Raw genomic sequence first — 15,603 nt, 5'->3', positions numbered from 1 at the left:
AATAGGCCTATGTCTCCCTTATAATGAAATAAGCTGCAGCAATAAATATATAATGCACTAAACCAGTTGTCAATCCAATTTTTCTAGTTCTTGGAGGAAAAAATTTGAATAAACCTTATTTCATATAATAAAATACAAAAGAACAAGTGGCGATGTGACATCATCAGCCCATCTAATGAATATTCATGACGACTGTTTTCACAAAATATTGCTAAATTTTAAAATTTAATAACTTTGTTATTTGTTATCCGATTTTGATGAAATTTTCTGCATTTTTATCAGTGAATTCTACTATATTTATTAAGCTATACATACTTTCAGCCCGGACCATCCCTTTAAATTATAGCTAGGCCTATCTGTATATAGGGATCGACCTGACCGTTGATCCCCAGCCACTGCCATTTACAGGGGACCCTGAAGAAAACTTTGTTGTAAAAATAGCAGAAAAAATAGTAAAAAAATATTGGGGAAGGTTTGAGGAAAATCCGTTAAAGAGTAAGAAAGTTATTAGAGTTCAAAGTTTTGGATTTGTGACGTCATAAACGAGCAGCTGCCCCATGTGTTATCTGCATGAATTTCAAATTTTGTATGGTTCCTGATGACTTAATTTTGTTTTCTATTCATGATCGAGTGTGAAATGATTCGTCTATTGATATACAAAATGTACAGTGAAAACCATTTTTATTTTTCTCAGAAAATGACATTTCATTGATTTTTTTACCATTTGCTATGTAGGAATGCTGCTCGCATATGTCGACGTCACAAATCAAATAATTGAAATTCTAATAACTTTTTGATTATTTGATGAATTTTTCTCAAACCTTCGGCAATATTTTTTATTATTTTTTCTGCTAATTTTACAATAAGATTTTCGTCAGGGTGAACTTCCCCTTTAACGTACTATATATGCCCCCGCTGGGATCTGAGCAAGGCATGTAATCGACAGTGCTCTTATATTGAAATCCACCATTCAAATTATGTGTGTACTTAAAAGAAAAAGAGTTTAGAAAAAAAAATATAGAGCCCATTTAAAGAATGACAAGCATGTATACTATTTAGTGCATTGTATGGCCGCATGAAATCAGAAATCAATAAATGAAACCATATTGTGACTGTATGCCCCATGGAGTTCCTATACACTAGTATGTTACGTGCCATGGCCAATGCACGTGTACGGACAGTACGGCCCGGTGAACGAGCTAACACGTAATTAATTGTGAACCTGAATATATATATATATATATACGGGTAATGACTTTGTACACTACGGTTCGTTTACTGTATGCTTGTTGTGAAGTTGCGTTCCTACCAATTTAAAGACACTTATTTTTGTCACACCGGTATGTAACATGGGTCTGTACTAGTTCGGAACTACAGTACAGAGTTCGCTCTACTCGGAGGTGTCCTAGGCTAGGGAATTCACACGACAAAGATCCCTGCATGCCCTGATAAGACTCAGCAAGGAGAAAAAATGTCGTTGCAAGTGGCTGTGGTGAGTATATAGTTACAGTTACCAATATTATGACCTGTATACCTATTCTATTTCCCATCTCACGAGTACCACATATGTGGAGGCTTATGTGGCACGAATGCCCTTTCCGCATTGTACAATGTACATGCTATTTGGAACATTGTCGTATATTTTGCTTTTTTGCCTCGGGAAAAATAGTAATTGCCAGACCAACCTTGGATAAATAATTCCACTATACTTTCTCAAAGCCTGATATATTTGTTTATTATATAGTTCGTTTTTAGGTGGGAGTATTCGAGTGGGTCGGTGCGCAACCCGGGTGCGCAACATACTGCGCGGGTAATTGGCATTAGTACATGTACTTAGGCTTAACTTTTATCCAGTGCTTGGTCTCTTTGATTTGTTTTCTTCTTGAAGTAAAAGTATTAGCCTCTTGTTTGTTGAGGCAGAACCTTATAAAGAATTTGAGTTGGTATTTCTTTTCCACAGAATGCACTAATAGGCATATATAGCTGAATCTGTATTATTAGTTTTTTACAGAATTTATAATGAGATGTATTATTTTTTTTGCTTGTCAAATTCTTTGGCAGACGAATTTGCCCCCCCCCCCCTGGGAAAATCCTAGGTACGCCACTGATCACATCTTTGATCTCGTACCTTAACTCAGTGGGGTCCATGCTCAGTCAAAATCAATCTGAATTCAATTACCAAATCTTAGGTTGTAGTTCAGAATTATATACTTAAAAGGATGGTCCGGCCTGAAAATATTTATGTTTGAATAAATAGAGTAAACGGAGTTATTGAAACAGTAACACTGACACATAGTCATGGATATTCATTAGGTGGGCTGATGATCACATCCCCACTTTCTATTTTCGTACGTTGTTACATGAAATCATATGAATGCTTCATTTAATTTTCATACATGTGGAAATGATCGATGTGTCTTCGTTATGATGAAATAAGTTGCGGCAATAAATAACTAATGCACTTAAACAGTTGTCAAATCAACTGTTTTAGTTCTTGGTTGAAATTTTTTGAGTAAACCTAATTTCATGTGATAAAATACAAAATAACAAGTGGGGGATATGACATCATCAGTTCACTTATTTAATGAATATTTATGATGACATGCATGCCTAGAACTGTACGTTTTACCGGAATAATGCAACTCTCTGAAATTCAATAACTTCGTTATGCGATTTTTATCAAATTTTCAGCATTTTGGTTTGTGAATTTTACTATATTTATTGAGATAGAAATATCTCCAGTCTGGACCATCCCTTTAAGAGAAAGGGTTCATTCATATTGCTATTATAAGAGTAGCAGCACCTTATATCTATCTATAAAAAAAAATCGAAATTTATCCAACAAATTTAAGGAGTACAATAAATGCTGCACAAAATTTATTCAAAACCATAAAGGACTTTCCCCAGTTATGTTTTTGCGCATGAGTGCATCATTCCCTATCTGGGTATATGTGTCGCCATGCGCATTGAAGTCCTAATCAGCTATGTATAGGTATCATCTGATTTTTCCAACCATCTGCACTCTAATAACAAATCTTGATATGTTTTTACGAAGCCGTTTGCTGAAAATGATAAATGGACCAACGTTTTAAACGCCTCTAAGACTAGCCCTCCACCTCTTCAGCCTACTTTACTCTGCAGTGCTGTAAAGTATACGAATGTGACGTTGAGGCTTGAGTTTGATGGGATAGTGGTGTAGATTTTGTTTTTATGAAGATAGGCCTTTTTACGCGTTGTGTGTGTGTGTTTAAAAACATATTTGCTCCAACAAAAGGGCTGATACTTTGAAAACAAGCATACGGACCCCCAATTTGTAATGGTCATACCTCTAAGCATACTTTATTCATTTCTCTACAACCATACAAGATTTGGTGAAAATGACATGACTTTTAGATGAAGTGCGGGATTTATTGTAATTCTTAAATTTGTTACATAATTTTCAATTTTTAAGATATGATTTCGTCGCCTTTCACCTCTTATTGTTAAAATTAGAGGTGCTGATACTCTTTAAAGTGCAGACGAATGGCAATGGGATTCTTTATCTTCTTTGATCTCGTAAAATTATTTTTATTTGGTATTGCTCGAGACCTTTCAAATTGGTTCACTTCAAGCTCAAGAGCAAAAAAAAATCAAGCACATGAACCCATGTTTATTTTTGCATATTTGGAATAGTTAGGTGCTAAATATATGCAAAATTTGGTGAAAATTACATGGATTTCATTTAACAGTAGAACATACTTCAGCGATACTTGGATAGTTGATTTGCATTCAATCGAATTCGACGATGGAGGGGGTGGGAGCCTATTTTTGCGATTGAAAAATATCAAGTGCTAGTCTATTCTGTATTCAAAGTGAATCGAATTTCTCCGTATATCATTTTGATTTATATGTGGGTTGTTTCATGCGTAAACACTATGATGACGATATTCTTCAATAGCCCTGATCGAAGCGCATATTGTGTATATACTTACATTCGACCAATCATCTGTGATTTTTTTTATTCAGTCCTATCTTTCATCCACTTAACTTTCAGCACTAAAGCAAAGATAGTTTTTTTAAATGTCCAATGTTTTGGTGCGCCCCGAGCGCCATTTATGATACAGAATTTTGCCGATAACAGACAATTTTTGTATCATGCTGGATGCTATTCTCTATGTAAAGTTTAATTGCTTTATAGTGATTTACAATGCTTTTAAAAACATATTTTGCACATTAAAAACTTAACCAAGTTATCAAAGTTATCATGATTAGGGGGGGGGCGAACGCTTTGTTTGAACCCCTTCCCAATATTCCCATGAAGGCGATCGTCCCACCCCCCCCCCCCCCCGATCCACGCCTCTACTCTGACGTCGTGAAATTATTTTTATTTTCTTCTGATTTTCATGCAGGTAACGGGCGCAAACAAAGGCATCGGTCTGGAAATCGTGAGATCACTATGCCGCCATTTTGGACAAGATGGCGTCGTTTACCTGACGGCGCGCAATGAAGGGCGTGGCCTAGCAGCCGTAGAGCTCCTTCAGAAAGAGGGACACAATCCTAGGTTCCATCTTCTTGACGTCACTGACCAGAGAAGTATCGATACACTAAGAGATCACCTGGAGAAAGAACATGGCGGACTCGATGTGCTTATCAACAATGCTGGCATTGGTACACCTGTAGGTTGAGCAAATAGAAGAAGAAAACTATGAGTATATTGTGGAAAGTGATAACCTACTTAACAAATACAATGTTGAATGAGGACAATCATTATCAGACTCAATTTTAATCTATTCCAACTTCACACCCCCCCCCCCTCCGTACTCCCTCCCGAAAGGGTAGATTTAGCTCTGTTACAAAAAATAACAGTTATTTTAACAGTGCATTCCCTTTATTGCTCCCAAGATTGAACACACTGTAGACACACGATCACACTGTAATACACACCCTATAGCACACTGTGGATCACTATGCAATGCACTGTGGAAAGCACTTTGGTGCACACGGTTGGACACTTTGTAGAGCACACGGTTAAACACACTGTTGAAAACGTATGCTGTGGGACACTCTGCATACATACTTTGGGACACTCTGTTTACACACTGTGAAGCAAACTGGGACACTCTAGCTGTGCTACCCGTTGTGGAGCACACTACTGAACACACTGTCGAACACTATGCTACGCACTGTGGTGCACACAGTTGGCCATTGTGTATCACGTACCCTGTTAATTAGACTGGTGCACAGTGTGGAGCACACTTTTTAACACACTATATACACACACCGTTGATCCGGGCGTTGATCACACCGTGTGACACCGTGCAACACTATGTGGAGCACACTGTGTTCTACAAATTGTGGAGCACACTATTGAACACACTGTAAACACACTCTGATACATACTGTCACACTACTTGACACAATGCTGAACACATAATATGGGACACAGAATAATATATTATGGTTCACAGTAACACACTGTGTTATAGACATTGCTGAACACATTGTTGGGCACATTTTGGAACACACTGCAAAGTGTAAACACATTCATACTTTCCATTCATAATTACTTTTATTCCATTCGATATTCGATTTCATTCCATTTTCTACACATTCGATTCAAAAGTACTTGTATTTAATAATCTTATACTTTGTGCTATTTTGCTTCCCTCGGATGTAACTCAAATTGTATACAGTATATGCTTTGAATTCCTTTTTATTTTTCTTTTGATCAGAATATTGGCAGATGTCTATGATGTTCCTATTAATTCAATTCAATTTACACTCTGGGATACACTGTGCGAGTACACACTTTGCTACACACTGTGGCATACACTGTTTGACACACTGTATACGTGGAACACACTGTGGTCTGTGGGACACTGCTATTTCCAGCATGGATGCCTTGGCAAGGCTTCCTATGTCTCCATGTTTTCTTTTACTAGTCCTTCCTTTAGATTAATTTTGTATTAATTTCATTTTCTTTTTTCTTTGCTTTTTGTTTGTTTGTTTTGCTTCATAATCAGTTTTCTTTAACGATCTTTGACCATGTTTACAGAAGGAAAACATTTCGCTGTACGAGAAGTCATCACGGGTGATGAACACGAACTTCTTTGGACTCCTGAACGTCTGTCGGAGTCTCTTTCCTTTGGTTCGTTCCTGCGGAAGGCAAGTTATTCCTGAAATAATAAATTTTACCTATATAGAAAGATAAACAGGTTGGAACCATTTCCGGTCACCTATTGACCTGGATGGTCATTTGCTCAATACTTATGACATCTGATGAAAATAAATATCTCTGCCAAACGGTATTGCATGACAGAATCACCCATAAGTATCGGAATGATTCCCCATGCACCATCGCGGCGAAACATTTATTACAAATTTGTTGTTTAGCCTGAAGTGACTTGTAAATGATTTTTTTTATATTCCCATTTATCTTCCAAAATGTCAAATCAACGCTCGATTTGCAAGTCGAATATTAGTTTCTCGCAATGCTCATAAGTCTCTACTTAAATCTATCTCTTTAGAAACAAAATCTCTCTCTCTGTGTCATATTCAAACAATTATCTAAATTTTCATGTTCTTTTTTTACATGTGTCTCGTAGGATTGTGAATATGGCCAGCACGACAGGTTCCATGGTGTTTAGGGGTCAAATAAATGATGACGTAAGGAACAGATTCAGACAGGTTAAAGAAGAGCAGGACGTTGCGGATCTCATGAATGAATTTCTAGAGTAAGTCTCATTGGATTACCTTGTCGGTGTGGAACTCGTGTGTCTGGACTAGCTAAGATACAGTCTCCATTATGATTCGCTCCTACAGAAAACCATCTGTTTAAACTTTTCCTCCTTTCACAGGCAACCTGGACTTGTACTGTAGACTTCCTTGTTCCTTCTTTGTACTCATGTGTTTGCTTTGTAATTTGACCTTTGTTGAAATGCCGAATAATAATATTATTTTTATTAATAATACTACTAATAATGATAAAGTTAATACTTATAATGATGATGATGATGCTGCTGCTGCTGATGATGATAATGATAATATCAACAATAATCATAATGATGATATAAACCTCTGTTCAATAAAACCATTAATTGTCACCATTTACAAATTTCATGTTCGCAGGTGCTGCAAAACTGAATGCAACACGGAAAGGGGGTGGTGCGAGTGGTCTTATGGAGTTGGTAAACTCGGTGTGATCTTACTCTCCAAGATTCAAGCTGATAGAATATCACAGGATGATTCCAGGCACGGTATACTACTCAACTCGGTAAGTATAGGACACAGTCACACCGATGCGAACCCACCCCATTGATGATGAATATGGGGGGGGGGGGGGATCTGCCCGCGCTACGCGCGCGCATAAATTGTTTAATTTAGATTCCCATCTTGCTCGTGGTTACAAAATGTGCTAAAAATGTTTTGTTAACATCTCAGGATAATGACAATTTTAGCTCGCACTTCGCGCTCGCATTATTTCTTTGTTTAGATATCATCTTCACGACTTAACACGTACGTCGTTAGGGCCTATAAAAAAATAGCTCGCGATTTGCATTCGCTATTGTGAAACAGGCCAAAAAAAATCGTGTCCGCCAATGCCCCCTCACAAAGTGTACTTTGTCCCCACCCCCCCCCCCTCCCCTCGCCCGTTTGCCCCCTTATTCTAAAATGTGTGGTGCCGCTACTGCCACCAACGTCATTTCCAATGGCATACCGTCGGATGGTTTGAAATCGGTTTCTATGGTGAGACTGTACCATAAACAGTGCACGGAATATCTTTTATTCTTTCATCAGGAATTAAAGGGGAAAAAATGGAAATACGATGATTCAATTCCGTTTGAAGATGATGATGTATAATTTTGTAAAGTAGTGATTTGAATGCATTTCATTTGTTCTATTGCATTATGCATCCCGATAAAGCGATGATAAAAATGCCTTCAAGTGTATATCAAATTGGTGGTTTTGTTGAGCTGGAATGTCCTTAGATCTACTCGTTCCCAAATGTTGGTTGCTTAAACATTATCAAAGCAGAAGGATTTGTGAGAGAGTGAATTTATCTGGTTGGAGGTGCTCCGGTGAGGACCAGACAGAAGAGGAGAATGTCATTATGCAGTCTTGCCGCTAATCTTTTCTAACTGTTTCTTCTCCCCCCCCCCCTTATTATGATCTTTATTGTTGTAGTGTTGTCCTGGATTCGTGCTTACCGACATGACGTCAGACCTCCAGGACAACAACTTCGGAGGCATCAGGGTTTCTACCGTAGAGGGCGCCGATACCCCTGTTTTCCTTGCTCTGCTACCTTCCAAAGCAACGGAACCAAACGGAAAGTTCCTATTAAGAAGGAAAGAATATGACTTTGTGAACACCGATGTGTTAATGCAGATATGAACATTAGATTTTATAGATCATGGGGAATTCATGATAAAACGCCTTATTTACAATAACTACTCCGATATGAAGGCTACTATGTTTCTGGGGGGCGTTTCATGAAAGGACTTGTCGGTCGTTTTATCCGACAAGTCCCATTTTATCCGACAGTTACCATAGGAACATTGCCTCTCAGCTATTCAAAATCATGGAAAGATGTCAGATCTGACAACTTGTCGGATGAAAATATTGATGAAACGCTTCCAAGGTTCATATGTCCTCGTTTTGTGCTCCATCATCTCAGTATTTCTGTCAGTCTATTGTGGGATACCAGTCGATGACCGTCAGCATAGGGAGCGACGTCTGTTGACGTCTAAAGGCCACCACACACCTTGCGACTGTCTGCGACCCGATTTTTTAATTTTTAATAAAACGTCGTTTACACATTTGATACGAATTATGTACGAGGAAATTTTACTGTGCAAAGTCATTAGCCATCGTACAATATACTTGTTCAAATTCATAACTATGTTTATGACACTCTCCATATATCTCAATGAGGTCGATATATTTGTATTCTTGCAGTTAATATTTTTAACCTGAAATAAACAAATATATATTCAATCATTTTCAGGAAATGACAGAGTGCATTTTGTTCCAAAATCGGATCGTAGACACATTTGTACTGTGTGCACTGACCTCTATACTCCTTGCAATACACTGCAGGAACTCTGGTGTTGATTTAACACCAGCCCGGAATCTATATATGTCCACACCGTAGAAGTGTCAAACAACACCAGTTTCGTTTTGGTCTAACACCAGATAGGTGTTTATACAACACCCATGAATAGTAAAACAGCATCGGTTTGATTCCAAACTGGTGTTGTTTCAATACTTCTCTGGTGTGGACATATATAGATTCCGGGCTGGTGTTAAATCAACACCGGAGTTTTTGCAGTGTAGCACCTCTTTAAATGAAAGAGGAGATAGATAAGATATATTCCCAAATACGCACGTCGATTTTAATCTCATGGGCATGTCCCTGGTGAAAAAAAAACAGAAAACTTCTTAGCGATCAGGAGATTATTTGGCAAGAGTTGTACGTGTGATTGCCATGTATATTGAAATTTAGAAAAAAAGTAAACTATATATTTATACAGGTGATTTTTTTTTTATCACGTAATATTTTTCATCCTTGTATTTTTTCCTTTTCTTTTGTTTGCTCTTCCTCCTTTTTTAATTATACCTCTCTCCCTCTACCCCCCCCCCGTCTCTCTTTCTCTCTCTCTCTTGATTACTTTTTTCCTTGATCTCCTTTAATTCTTGTTTATATGAGCCTATTGTTTTGACAACCACACGCTTTGCTTTCCAATACTTTGTTTTCCACTTCGCATTACCATGTCCTGGCGGAACCCAAAGGGGCGAACTATTGGGTGACACGACATTTGCTCCGGCGACAATTGCTCCGGACTTTATTTCGTCTAAAATATAGGGTTAGGTTAAAGGTTGCAATGGAGTTTCATGCTTGGTTTAGAGTTATGTCTTGGATAGTGTACAATGTAAATTCCAAGATGAAAGTTGGTTATTCCATTAGTGTGTGGAATTTATAGCGGAGCAAATATCGCCGGAGCAATATGTCATGGAACGAAATATTGATATTGCTCGTTAGCAATAGCTACATTGCTGTCAATGCAAATCAATTTTTCTTCTCGGTACCTACGTGTGCATGTGTTTTAAAAATAATTAAAAACAAATGATATATCAATACGCTTGTCTCGTCTGATGATATTTTGTTCTGGACACAGAACAGGAGGGGGCAATGCCATTACAAGCTTTGGCGGATACAGGGTGTGCACGTGTCCCCCCTTTTGAGAAGCAAAATTAATATTTTTTTTAATGCCATTAAAATGGAGATGTGCCCCCTCATTTGAAATTGAAGACTTGTTTTTGCTTGGCAATTTTTTTGGGGTACGAAATAACCTTAACATTTTTTATTTTATTTATTATTAGTTTTTTTTGCTTGGCAAATTTTTTCGGGTACGAAATATCCCTAATTTGTGGTTGAAAACCTAGCTTTTTTTTCTCTTGATCCTGGATCCGCCCCTGATTACAAGTTTGACACAGTTCTCACAAAGGAATTAAAAATAACTATCGGGCAACGGGAAGATATCACCTTGAAGAAAAGTTTGATGTAATAATAGCAGAAAAATAAATAAAGATAGGTATTGGTGAAGGTTTGATGAAAATCCATTAAAGATTAAGGAGTTGTTTAAATTTCAAGTTTTAGGTTTGTGACGTTAGCCAATTAACTGATTCCTGTTAGAAGACATTTCCAGTTACCCAACTGGTTCCAGTTAGGATTTCCAGTTACTCAACTGGTTCCAGTTAGAAGTCATTTCCATTTAAAAGACATTTGCAGTTACTCAACTGGTTACAGTTAGGATTTCAAGTTGCCCGACTGGTTCCAATTGGTTTCAATTGGAAATTGTTATATTCCAGTTAAAACCAATAATTGAAACCACTGGAAATCCAACTGGTTTCAATTGGATTTTGGTCCTGCATGGGTATCGTGAAGTGAATTCAAATTCCTTCATCTACATGACACCAATCGGGGCCTGATGGGTGTTATACAGGTAGATGAAATGGTTGTGAAAATCATTCTCAAGCATTTCGAACTTGTCAGTTTTTGTGCTCTCGATACGCTCCCTCGTATAATATTAAACAGGTATTTTGAGGTCCAGGGGCGGGCCCGCCTAGCTGCTTGATCAGAAATATACTCTTCCACGTATGCTGCCTACTTTTTTTTAAATAAATAATCTTATATTATCTTCTCTCATTTCGATGAAAGGTCATTTCGATTGTATTGAATAGAACAATTTACGTCTAAAACTCCCAGGACACAACTTGCCTGCCGACCTGTTCCCTCACCTGCCATATGCATGCTCCTCTTTGCACCTCAAATTGTACCTGCACCCCTCCCCTCTCCCTACATTTGCCTCTCTGTTTCTCCCTCATTATCACAATTATTGTAACCATATTTTTTTTTTTTCTATTTTTTTTTTTATTATTACTGTTATCATTTATTCCAAGAGTGTGTCACTCTTTCGTTGTTCCCTTTGATATTTTGTATAGCCTCCTTTTAAACTGTCGTCCGTCTCTCCTTTATACTATAGTTTTGTAATGTTTTCTCTAAGTTACGTATTGAAACTAAGTTATACAGGGGCTTGCCTCCCATACAAGCTTTGCTTTGCTTGACAAGCCCCTCCGTTCTGTTTTATATAGTTATTAGTCAAACTTACTTTAGTTCTCATTAGTTCTCATCGTTTATACCTTCTAATTCTTATGCATATTCCGATTGATATTGTACTTTAAATTTGACTATGTATTGTTACTTTGATTTTGTTGTGCTTTGTGAACGGAAAATGAATAAAATCTAAAACTGAAGCACCGCAGAATCCCCCTCATTTTTTTGTTTACTCTATAGCTATATATGCTATATAGAACCTCGCCTGGTGATCACGGAGATAGTTTTCATGCAAGAATCGATATCATGTTCATCTCTCATTGCCAGACCTATACATTTCGCTAATACCACTTAATACAAACCTTTAAAAAATGTCGCTCTACGAAGTGGGGGTAGACCAGACTATCAGATAGCGAAGACCTTTAACAGGCAGAGGCGGAAATCTCTCCCAAAAGGTAGGGGGACAAGGGGCTGGAAAAGCAAAAAAAAAAAAGTTAACACCCCAAATTTATGGTCATTTCGACGAAAATAAATTTGACAAGCAAAAGATTATCATCCCAAAAGTAAGGTCATGTAAGTAATACATGTTTTATTTCGATTTTGAATGATGTATTTCTTACCATCATAAAAGACCACAAATATTAGGGGGGACATTTGATATTGTGTCCCGCCTACTATTTTGAGTAGGGGGGACACGTCCCCCCTGGGATTTCCGCCCATGTTAACAGGGGTGCCCCCCCCCTTGGTTGTTGTCTTTTATATTACATCAGGTGTTGATTTTTTTTAAACGTTTATTTTGAAGTGAAACTACCCCCCCCCCCTTTTTTTTTTTTTTCTTTTTGCTCGTCAAATTTCTCGTGAAGAAAATGAGCTACAATTAGACTTATTATAAACCCCCCACTTTTTTCTTGTTAAATTTCTCTGGAGCAAAATGACCTTGATTTTAGTAAACCCTAGAGCCCAAAGTCCCCATGTAGGCCTACCTCGACATTTTTACTCAGCCCTGCCGTAATAGGCCTGGTACTGTTATTATTATTGTTATTATTATTATTATTGTCATCATCATTATTATTATTATTATCATCAGTATTAGTTATTTAACCAAAATTCACCCTAAATTAATATGATTTTTTTTTATGCATAGGCCTATGATCTATAGAAAGGGATGCTATTCACTTCCCAAACATGTCCTTCTTTCCGAGAAAACCCGCAAGAAACTGGGGAAAATAGGACAAACTATCCAACTGTAAAAAAAAAAAAAAAAATACCGATCAATGAAATATGAAAATTTGTGTGATTCCTTATTCAATAAAAACGGAAATGCAAAGAACGAAGAGGGGAGTATATGGGAAACTAAATTTACAACAACAACAAAAAAAAAACAGCGAGGAAAACGAAGAAAAAAAAAGATCGCTGACTTTAAACTCTCATCTGACCAGTCTTTTCCAAACAACAAGAGAAGCATGAAAATTTCCTTTTCCCAATTCTGTTCAATATTCCTCTCTTCTCCGACTTTGATTGTTCCTTAATTGTTTTGCCCTGGGCAAATGCCGTCATTTTCGGCCAGGACATTGCCAATTTGAACCAATTATCGCGATCTATAGGGCAATTATCTTGATTATGAATAAAGTTTATTCAAAATGGGATTTGAATTTGAATTGTCTATATATTCAATCGTCCTTCATTTTCAAATGAAATCCAAAATATATTTTCAGGAGTCAGGACTTAACAATCATTTTTGTTTGTTAAGATGCATGCCCCTGCAACCTAAACCAATCATTCAAACGATTCTGACCTATATCATCTGGGTTTTTTTTTCTTTCTGTTTTTTAATTATAAGATTGTACACAACTTGCTTAATGTAGGCGAAGTACAATGAGTCGGTGCACACGAGCAAATAGAATGGGAAGAAATTATCACACTTACTTAAGATGTCGAATGTCCTATTTGCTATAGTACAGATGAAGTCCTTCTATCCTCCGACTGGACGAATGGAATCATCTCCCACAAAAAGTAGTTAGTAATCAAGCACGTCATACATTTAAATCAGCTTTGTTAAAATATCTCCAATTAATTAGACACTGTCTTGAATTATCACTATGCGATTTTAGTACTTTGAATAAATGTGTTTTTGTTGTCTTCATGCTGTAGAGTGTAGTTCATTTTGAAATTTTGCCTATTTGTATTTCTCTTGGTATTTCTATTTTAATGTGTCATTGATACTCTATGATGCCTATAGGCCTATTGTGTGGGGGTTTTTTTTTTACCTTGTTTGGGAATCCAAGACAATCATGAAAATATTTAATCTCATTTGTCTGAATAAATTCATATCAAATCAAATGCTTTCCGTGGAAAGCACATGCAGTCTAAAAAATATTGGGTAAAAATGCTCCGTGAGGTACGTGCATTATGTGTCCAACCAACATTGGGCATTTCTTTTGGGAATTGTTATTGATCCAGTGTGACTAAAACAGCCCATTCTAAAGTAATTGTTGCTTTTTTAATCCCTTTTGGACAATATTCTTCCCGCATTGGGTAATATCCTACTGCCCAAAATTGGTTGGACACAATTTCTTTCATAATTACCCTCGTGCTGGTTAAAATTTTACCCGATATTGGTTTACAGCGAATTAGTAGGCCTAAGAATTTTGGGTGATAGAACAGGCCTAGGCCTACGTAGGCTTTCAAACTGTTGAAAAAAATAATAGACCATTCATGGTCATGATGGTTTAGAGCATCATTACCGTAGACCAGAGCCCCGTCTTACAAAGAGCTGCGATTGATCCGATCAATCGCAACTATATGGACGGCCAGCAACGTCAACATCTATTATTCATATGTTTGTTCAAAATATTTTCTATCTATGAATGTATATCCATAAATTAATTGATTTCTTGACGATTTGGTGTGTTATCCTTTGTTTACGAATTAAGGACATTGTGCAAAAAAGTCCAGTAGAAAAAATAATGACACTGATGGATTTCCATAGAGTTACGATTGATTGGATCAATCGTAACATCTATACGACGGGGCTCAGAAGTTATTGTACATAATAGATTTCCCTGCATTATCTCATTTCAATTCGTTTTGGATTGAGGGACAATTCGAATCAACGGTTATCTTGGAAATCTTGAATGAATTTTAACATCGCCGTAAGATGACCCTTCAATATGGGCCTTCAGCCGCACACCCCCGTCCAAACCAAATCTAATCCCCCCCCCCCCATTTAAAATAACATTTTGCTCTTATAAAAAAAGCTGATAGTTTGAAAACAAGCACATGAACACCTCCTTTCTTAATGTTCGCACCTCTTACGTATACCTTAATTCCTCTATTAATTAGAATTTAATTTCAATTGGCAATTTTTTTCCCAGCTCGCTTTGCACGATGGCGACCTTTTACAAATTATTCCCACATTGCTATGTTTTTCCCTCTCAAAATATTTGGTTCATTACGCTTGTGTTGTGTAAAAGCTATATTCTGTATAAGACCGCGATTTGATATAGCGGCAATCTGCGAGGTTTAAATAGCTTTGATATCAAGAAGTTCCTGGGGCTCCGCCCCGCACACCAACCGCACAGCACTGCGCATGGAAGTATTGGGCCATGGCCAGGGGCGTCGATCCATTTTTCAGATGGGGAGGGGGGCAAAATCATGAATCAACGTTCCAAAGGTGCTCGATCACACAAAACGAACAAACTCACCGCCTCACACAAATAGGTACACTTTTTTTCAACACACACACACACACATTGGGGGTCAATGCAAAGAGACATTTATTTTGTTAATTCATTTGAAATTACTTATAAATTGTCTTTACTATAAGCTTTCAAACCATTTTCTGACGTACAGGCCTAACAAAAGATAAGAAAATCAAAAGGGGTGGGGGCACTTAATATTAAGTCGACTCCTTTCATACATGGAGAGCCTTCTCAGCATGTTTCTTCAGAATTTTAATTCGGGCATGCATATATTTATTTCAAAACATCGTAAACAACTTCACACATGCA

At 37.3% G+C, this 15,603-nt stretch overlaps 1 protein-coding gene across 1 annotated transcript; it reads left to right on the top strand.

Annotated features, from left to right (window-relative positions):
* The first annotated feature begins 1,105 nt into the window (after nt 1-1,105).
* Nucleotides 1,106-10,114, top strand: LOC129273921 (carbonyl reductase [NADPH] 3-like). Its single transcript, XM_064108739.1, has 6 exons — nt 1,106-1,492; nt 4,389-4,655; nt 6,035-6,144; nt 6,585-6,713; nt 7,108-7,252; nt 8,164-10,114. Exons 1-6 carry the CDS (start codon nt 1,472-1,474, stop codon nt 8,368-8,370), a joined length of 879 nt encoding a protein of 292 aa, XP_063964809.1. The 5' UTR covers nt 1,106-1,471; the 3' UTR covers nt 8,371-10,114.
* The last annotated feature ends 5,489 nt before the right edge of the window (nt 10,115-15,603 follow it).

Source organism: Lytechinus pictus, chromosome 13, assembly GCF_037042905.1.
Source record: "Lytechinus pictus isolate F3 Inbred chromosome 13, Lp3.0, whole genome shotgun sequence".
Classification (NCBI taxonomy): Eukaryota; Metazoa; Echinodermata; class Echinoidea; order Temnopleuroida; family Toxopneustidae; genus Lytechinus; species Lytechinus pictus.
This window is presented reverse-complemented; position numbering and strand designations above follow the sequence as displayed.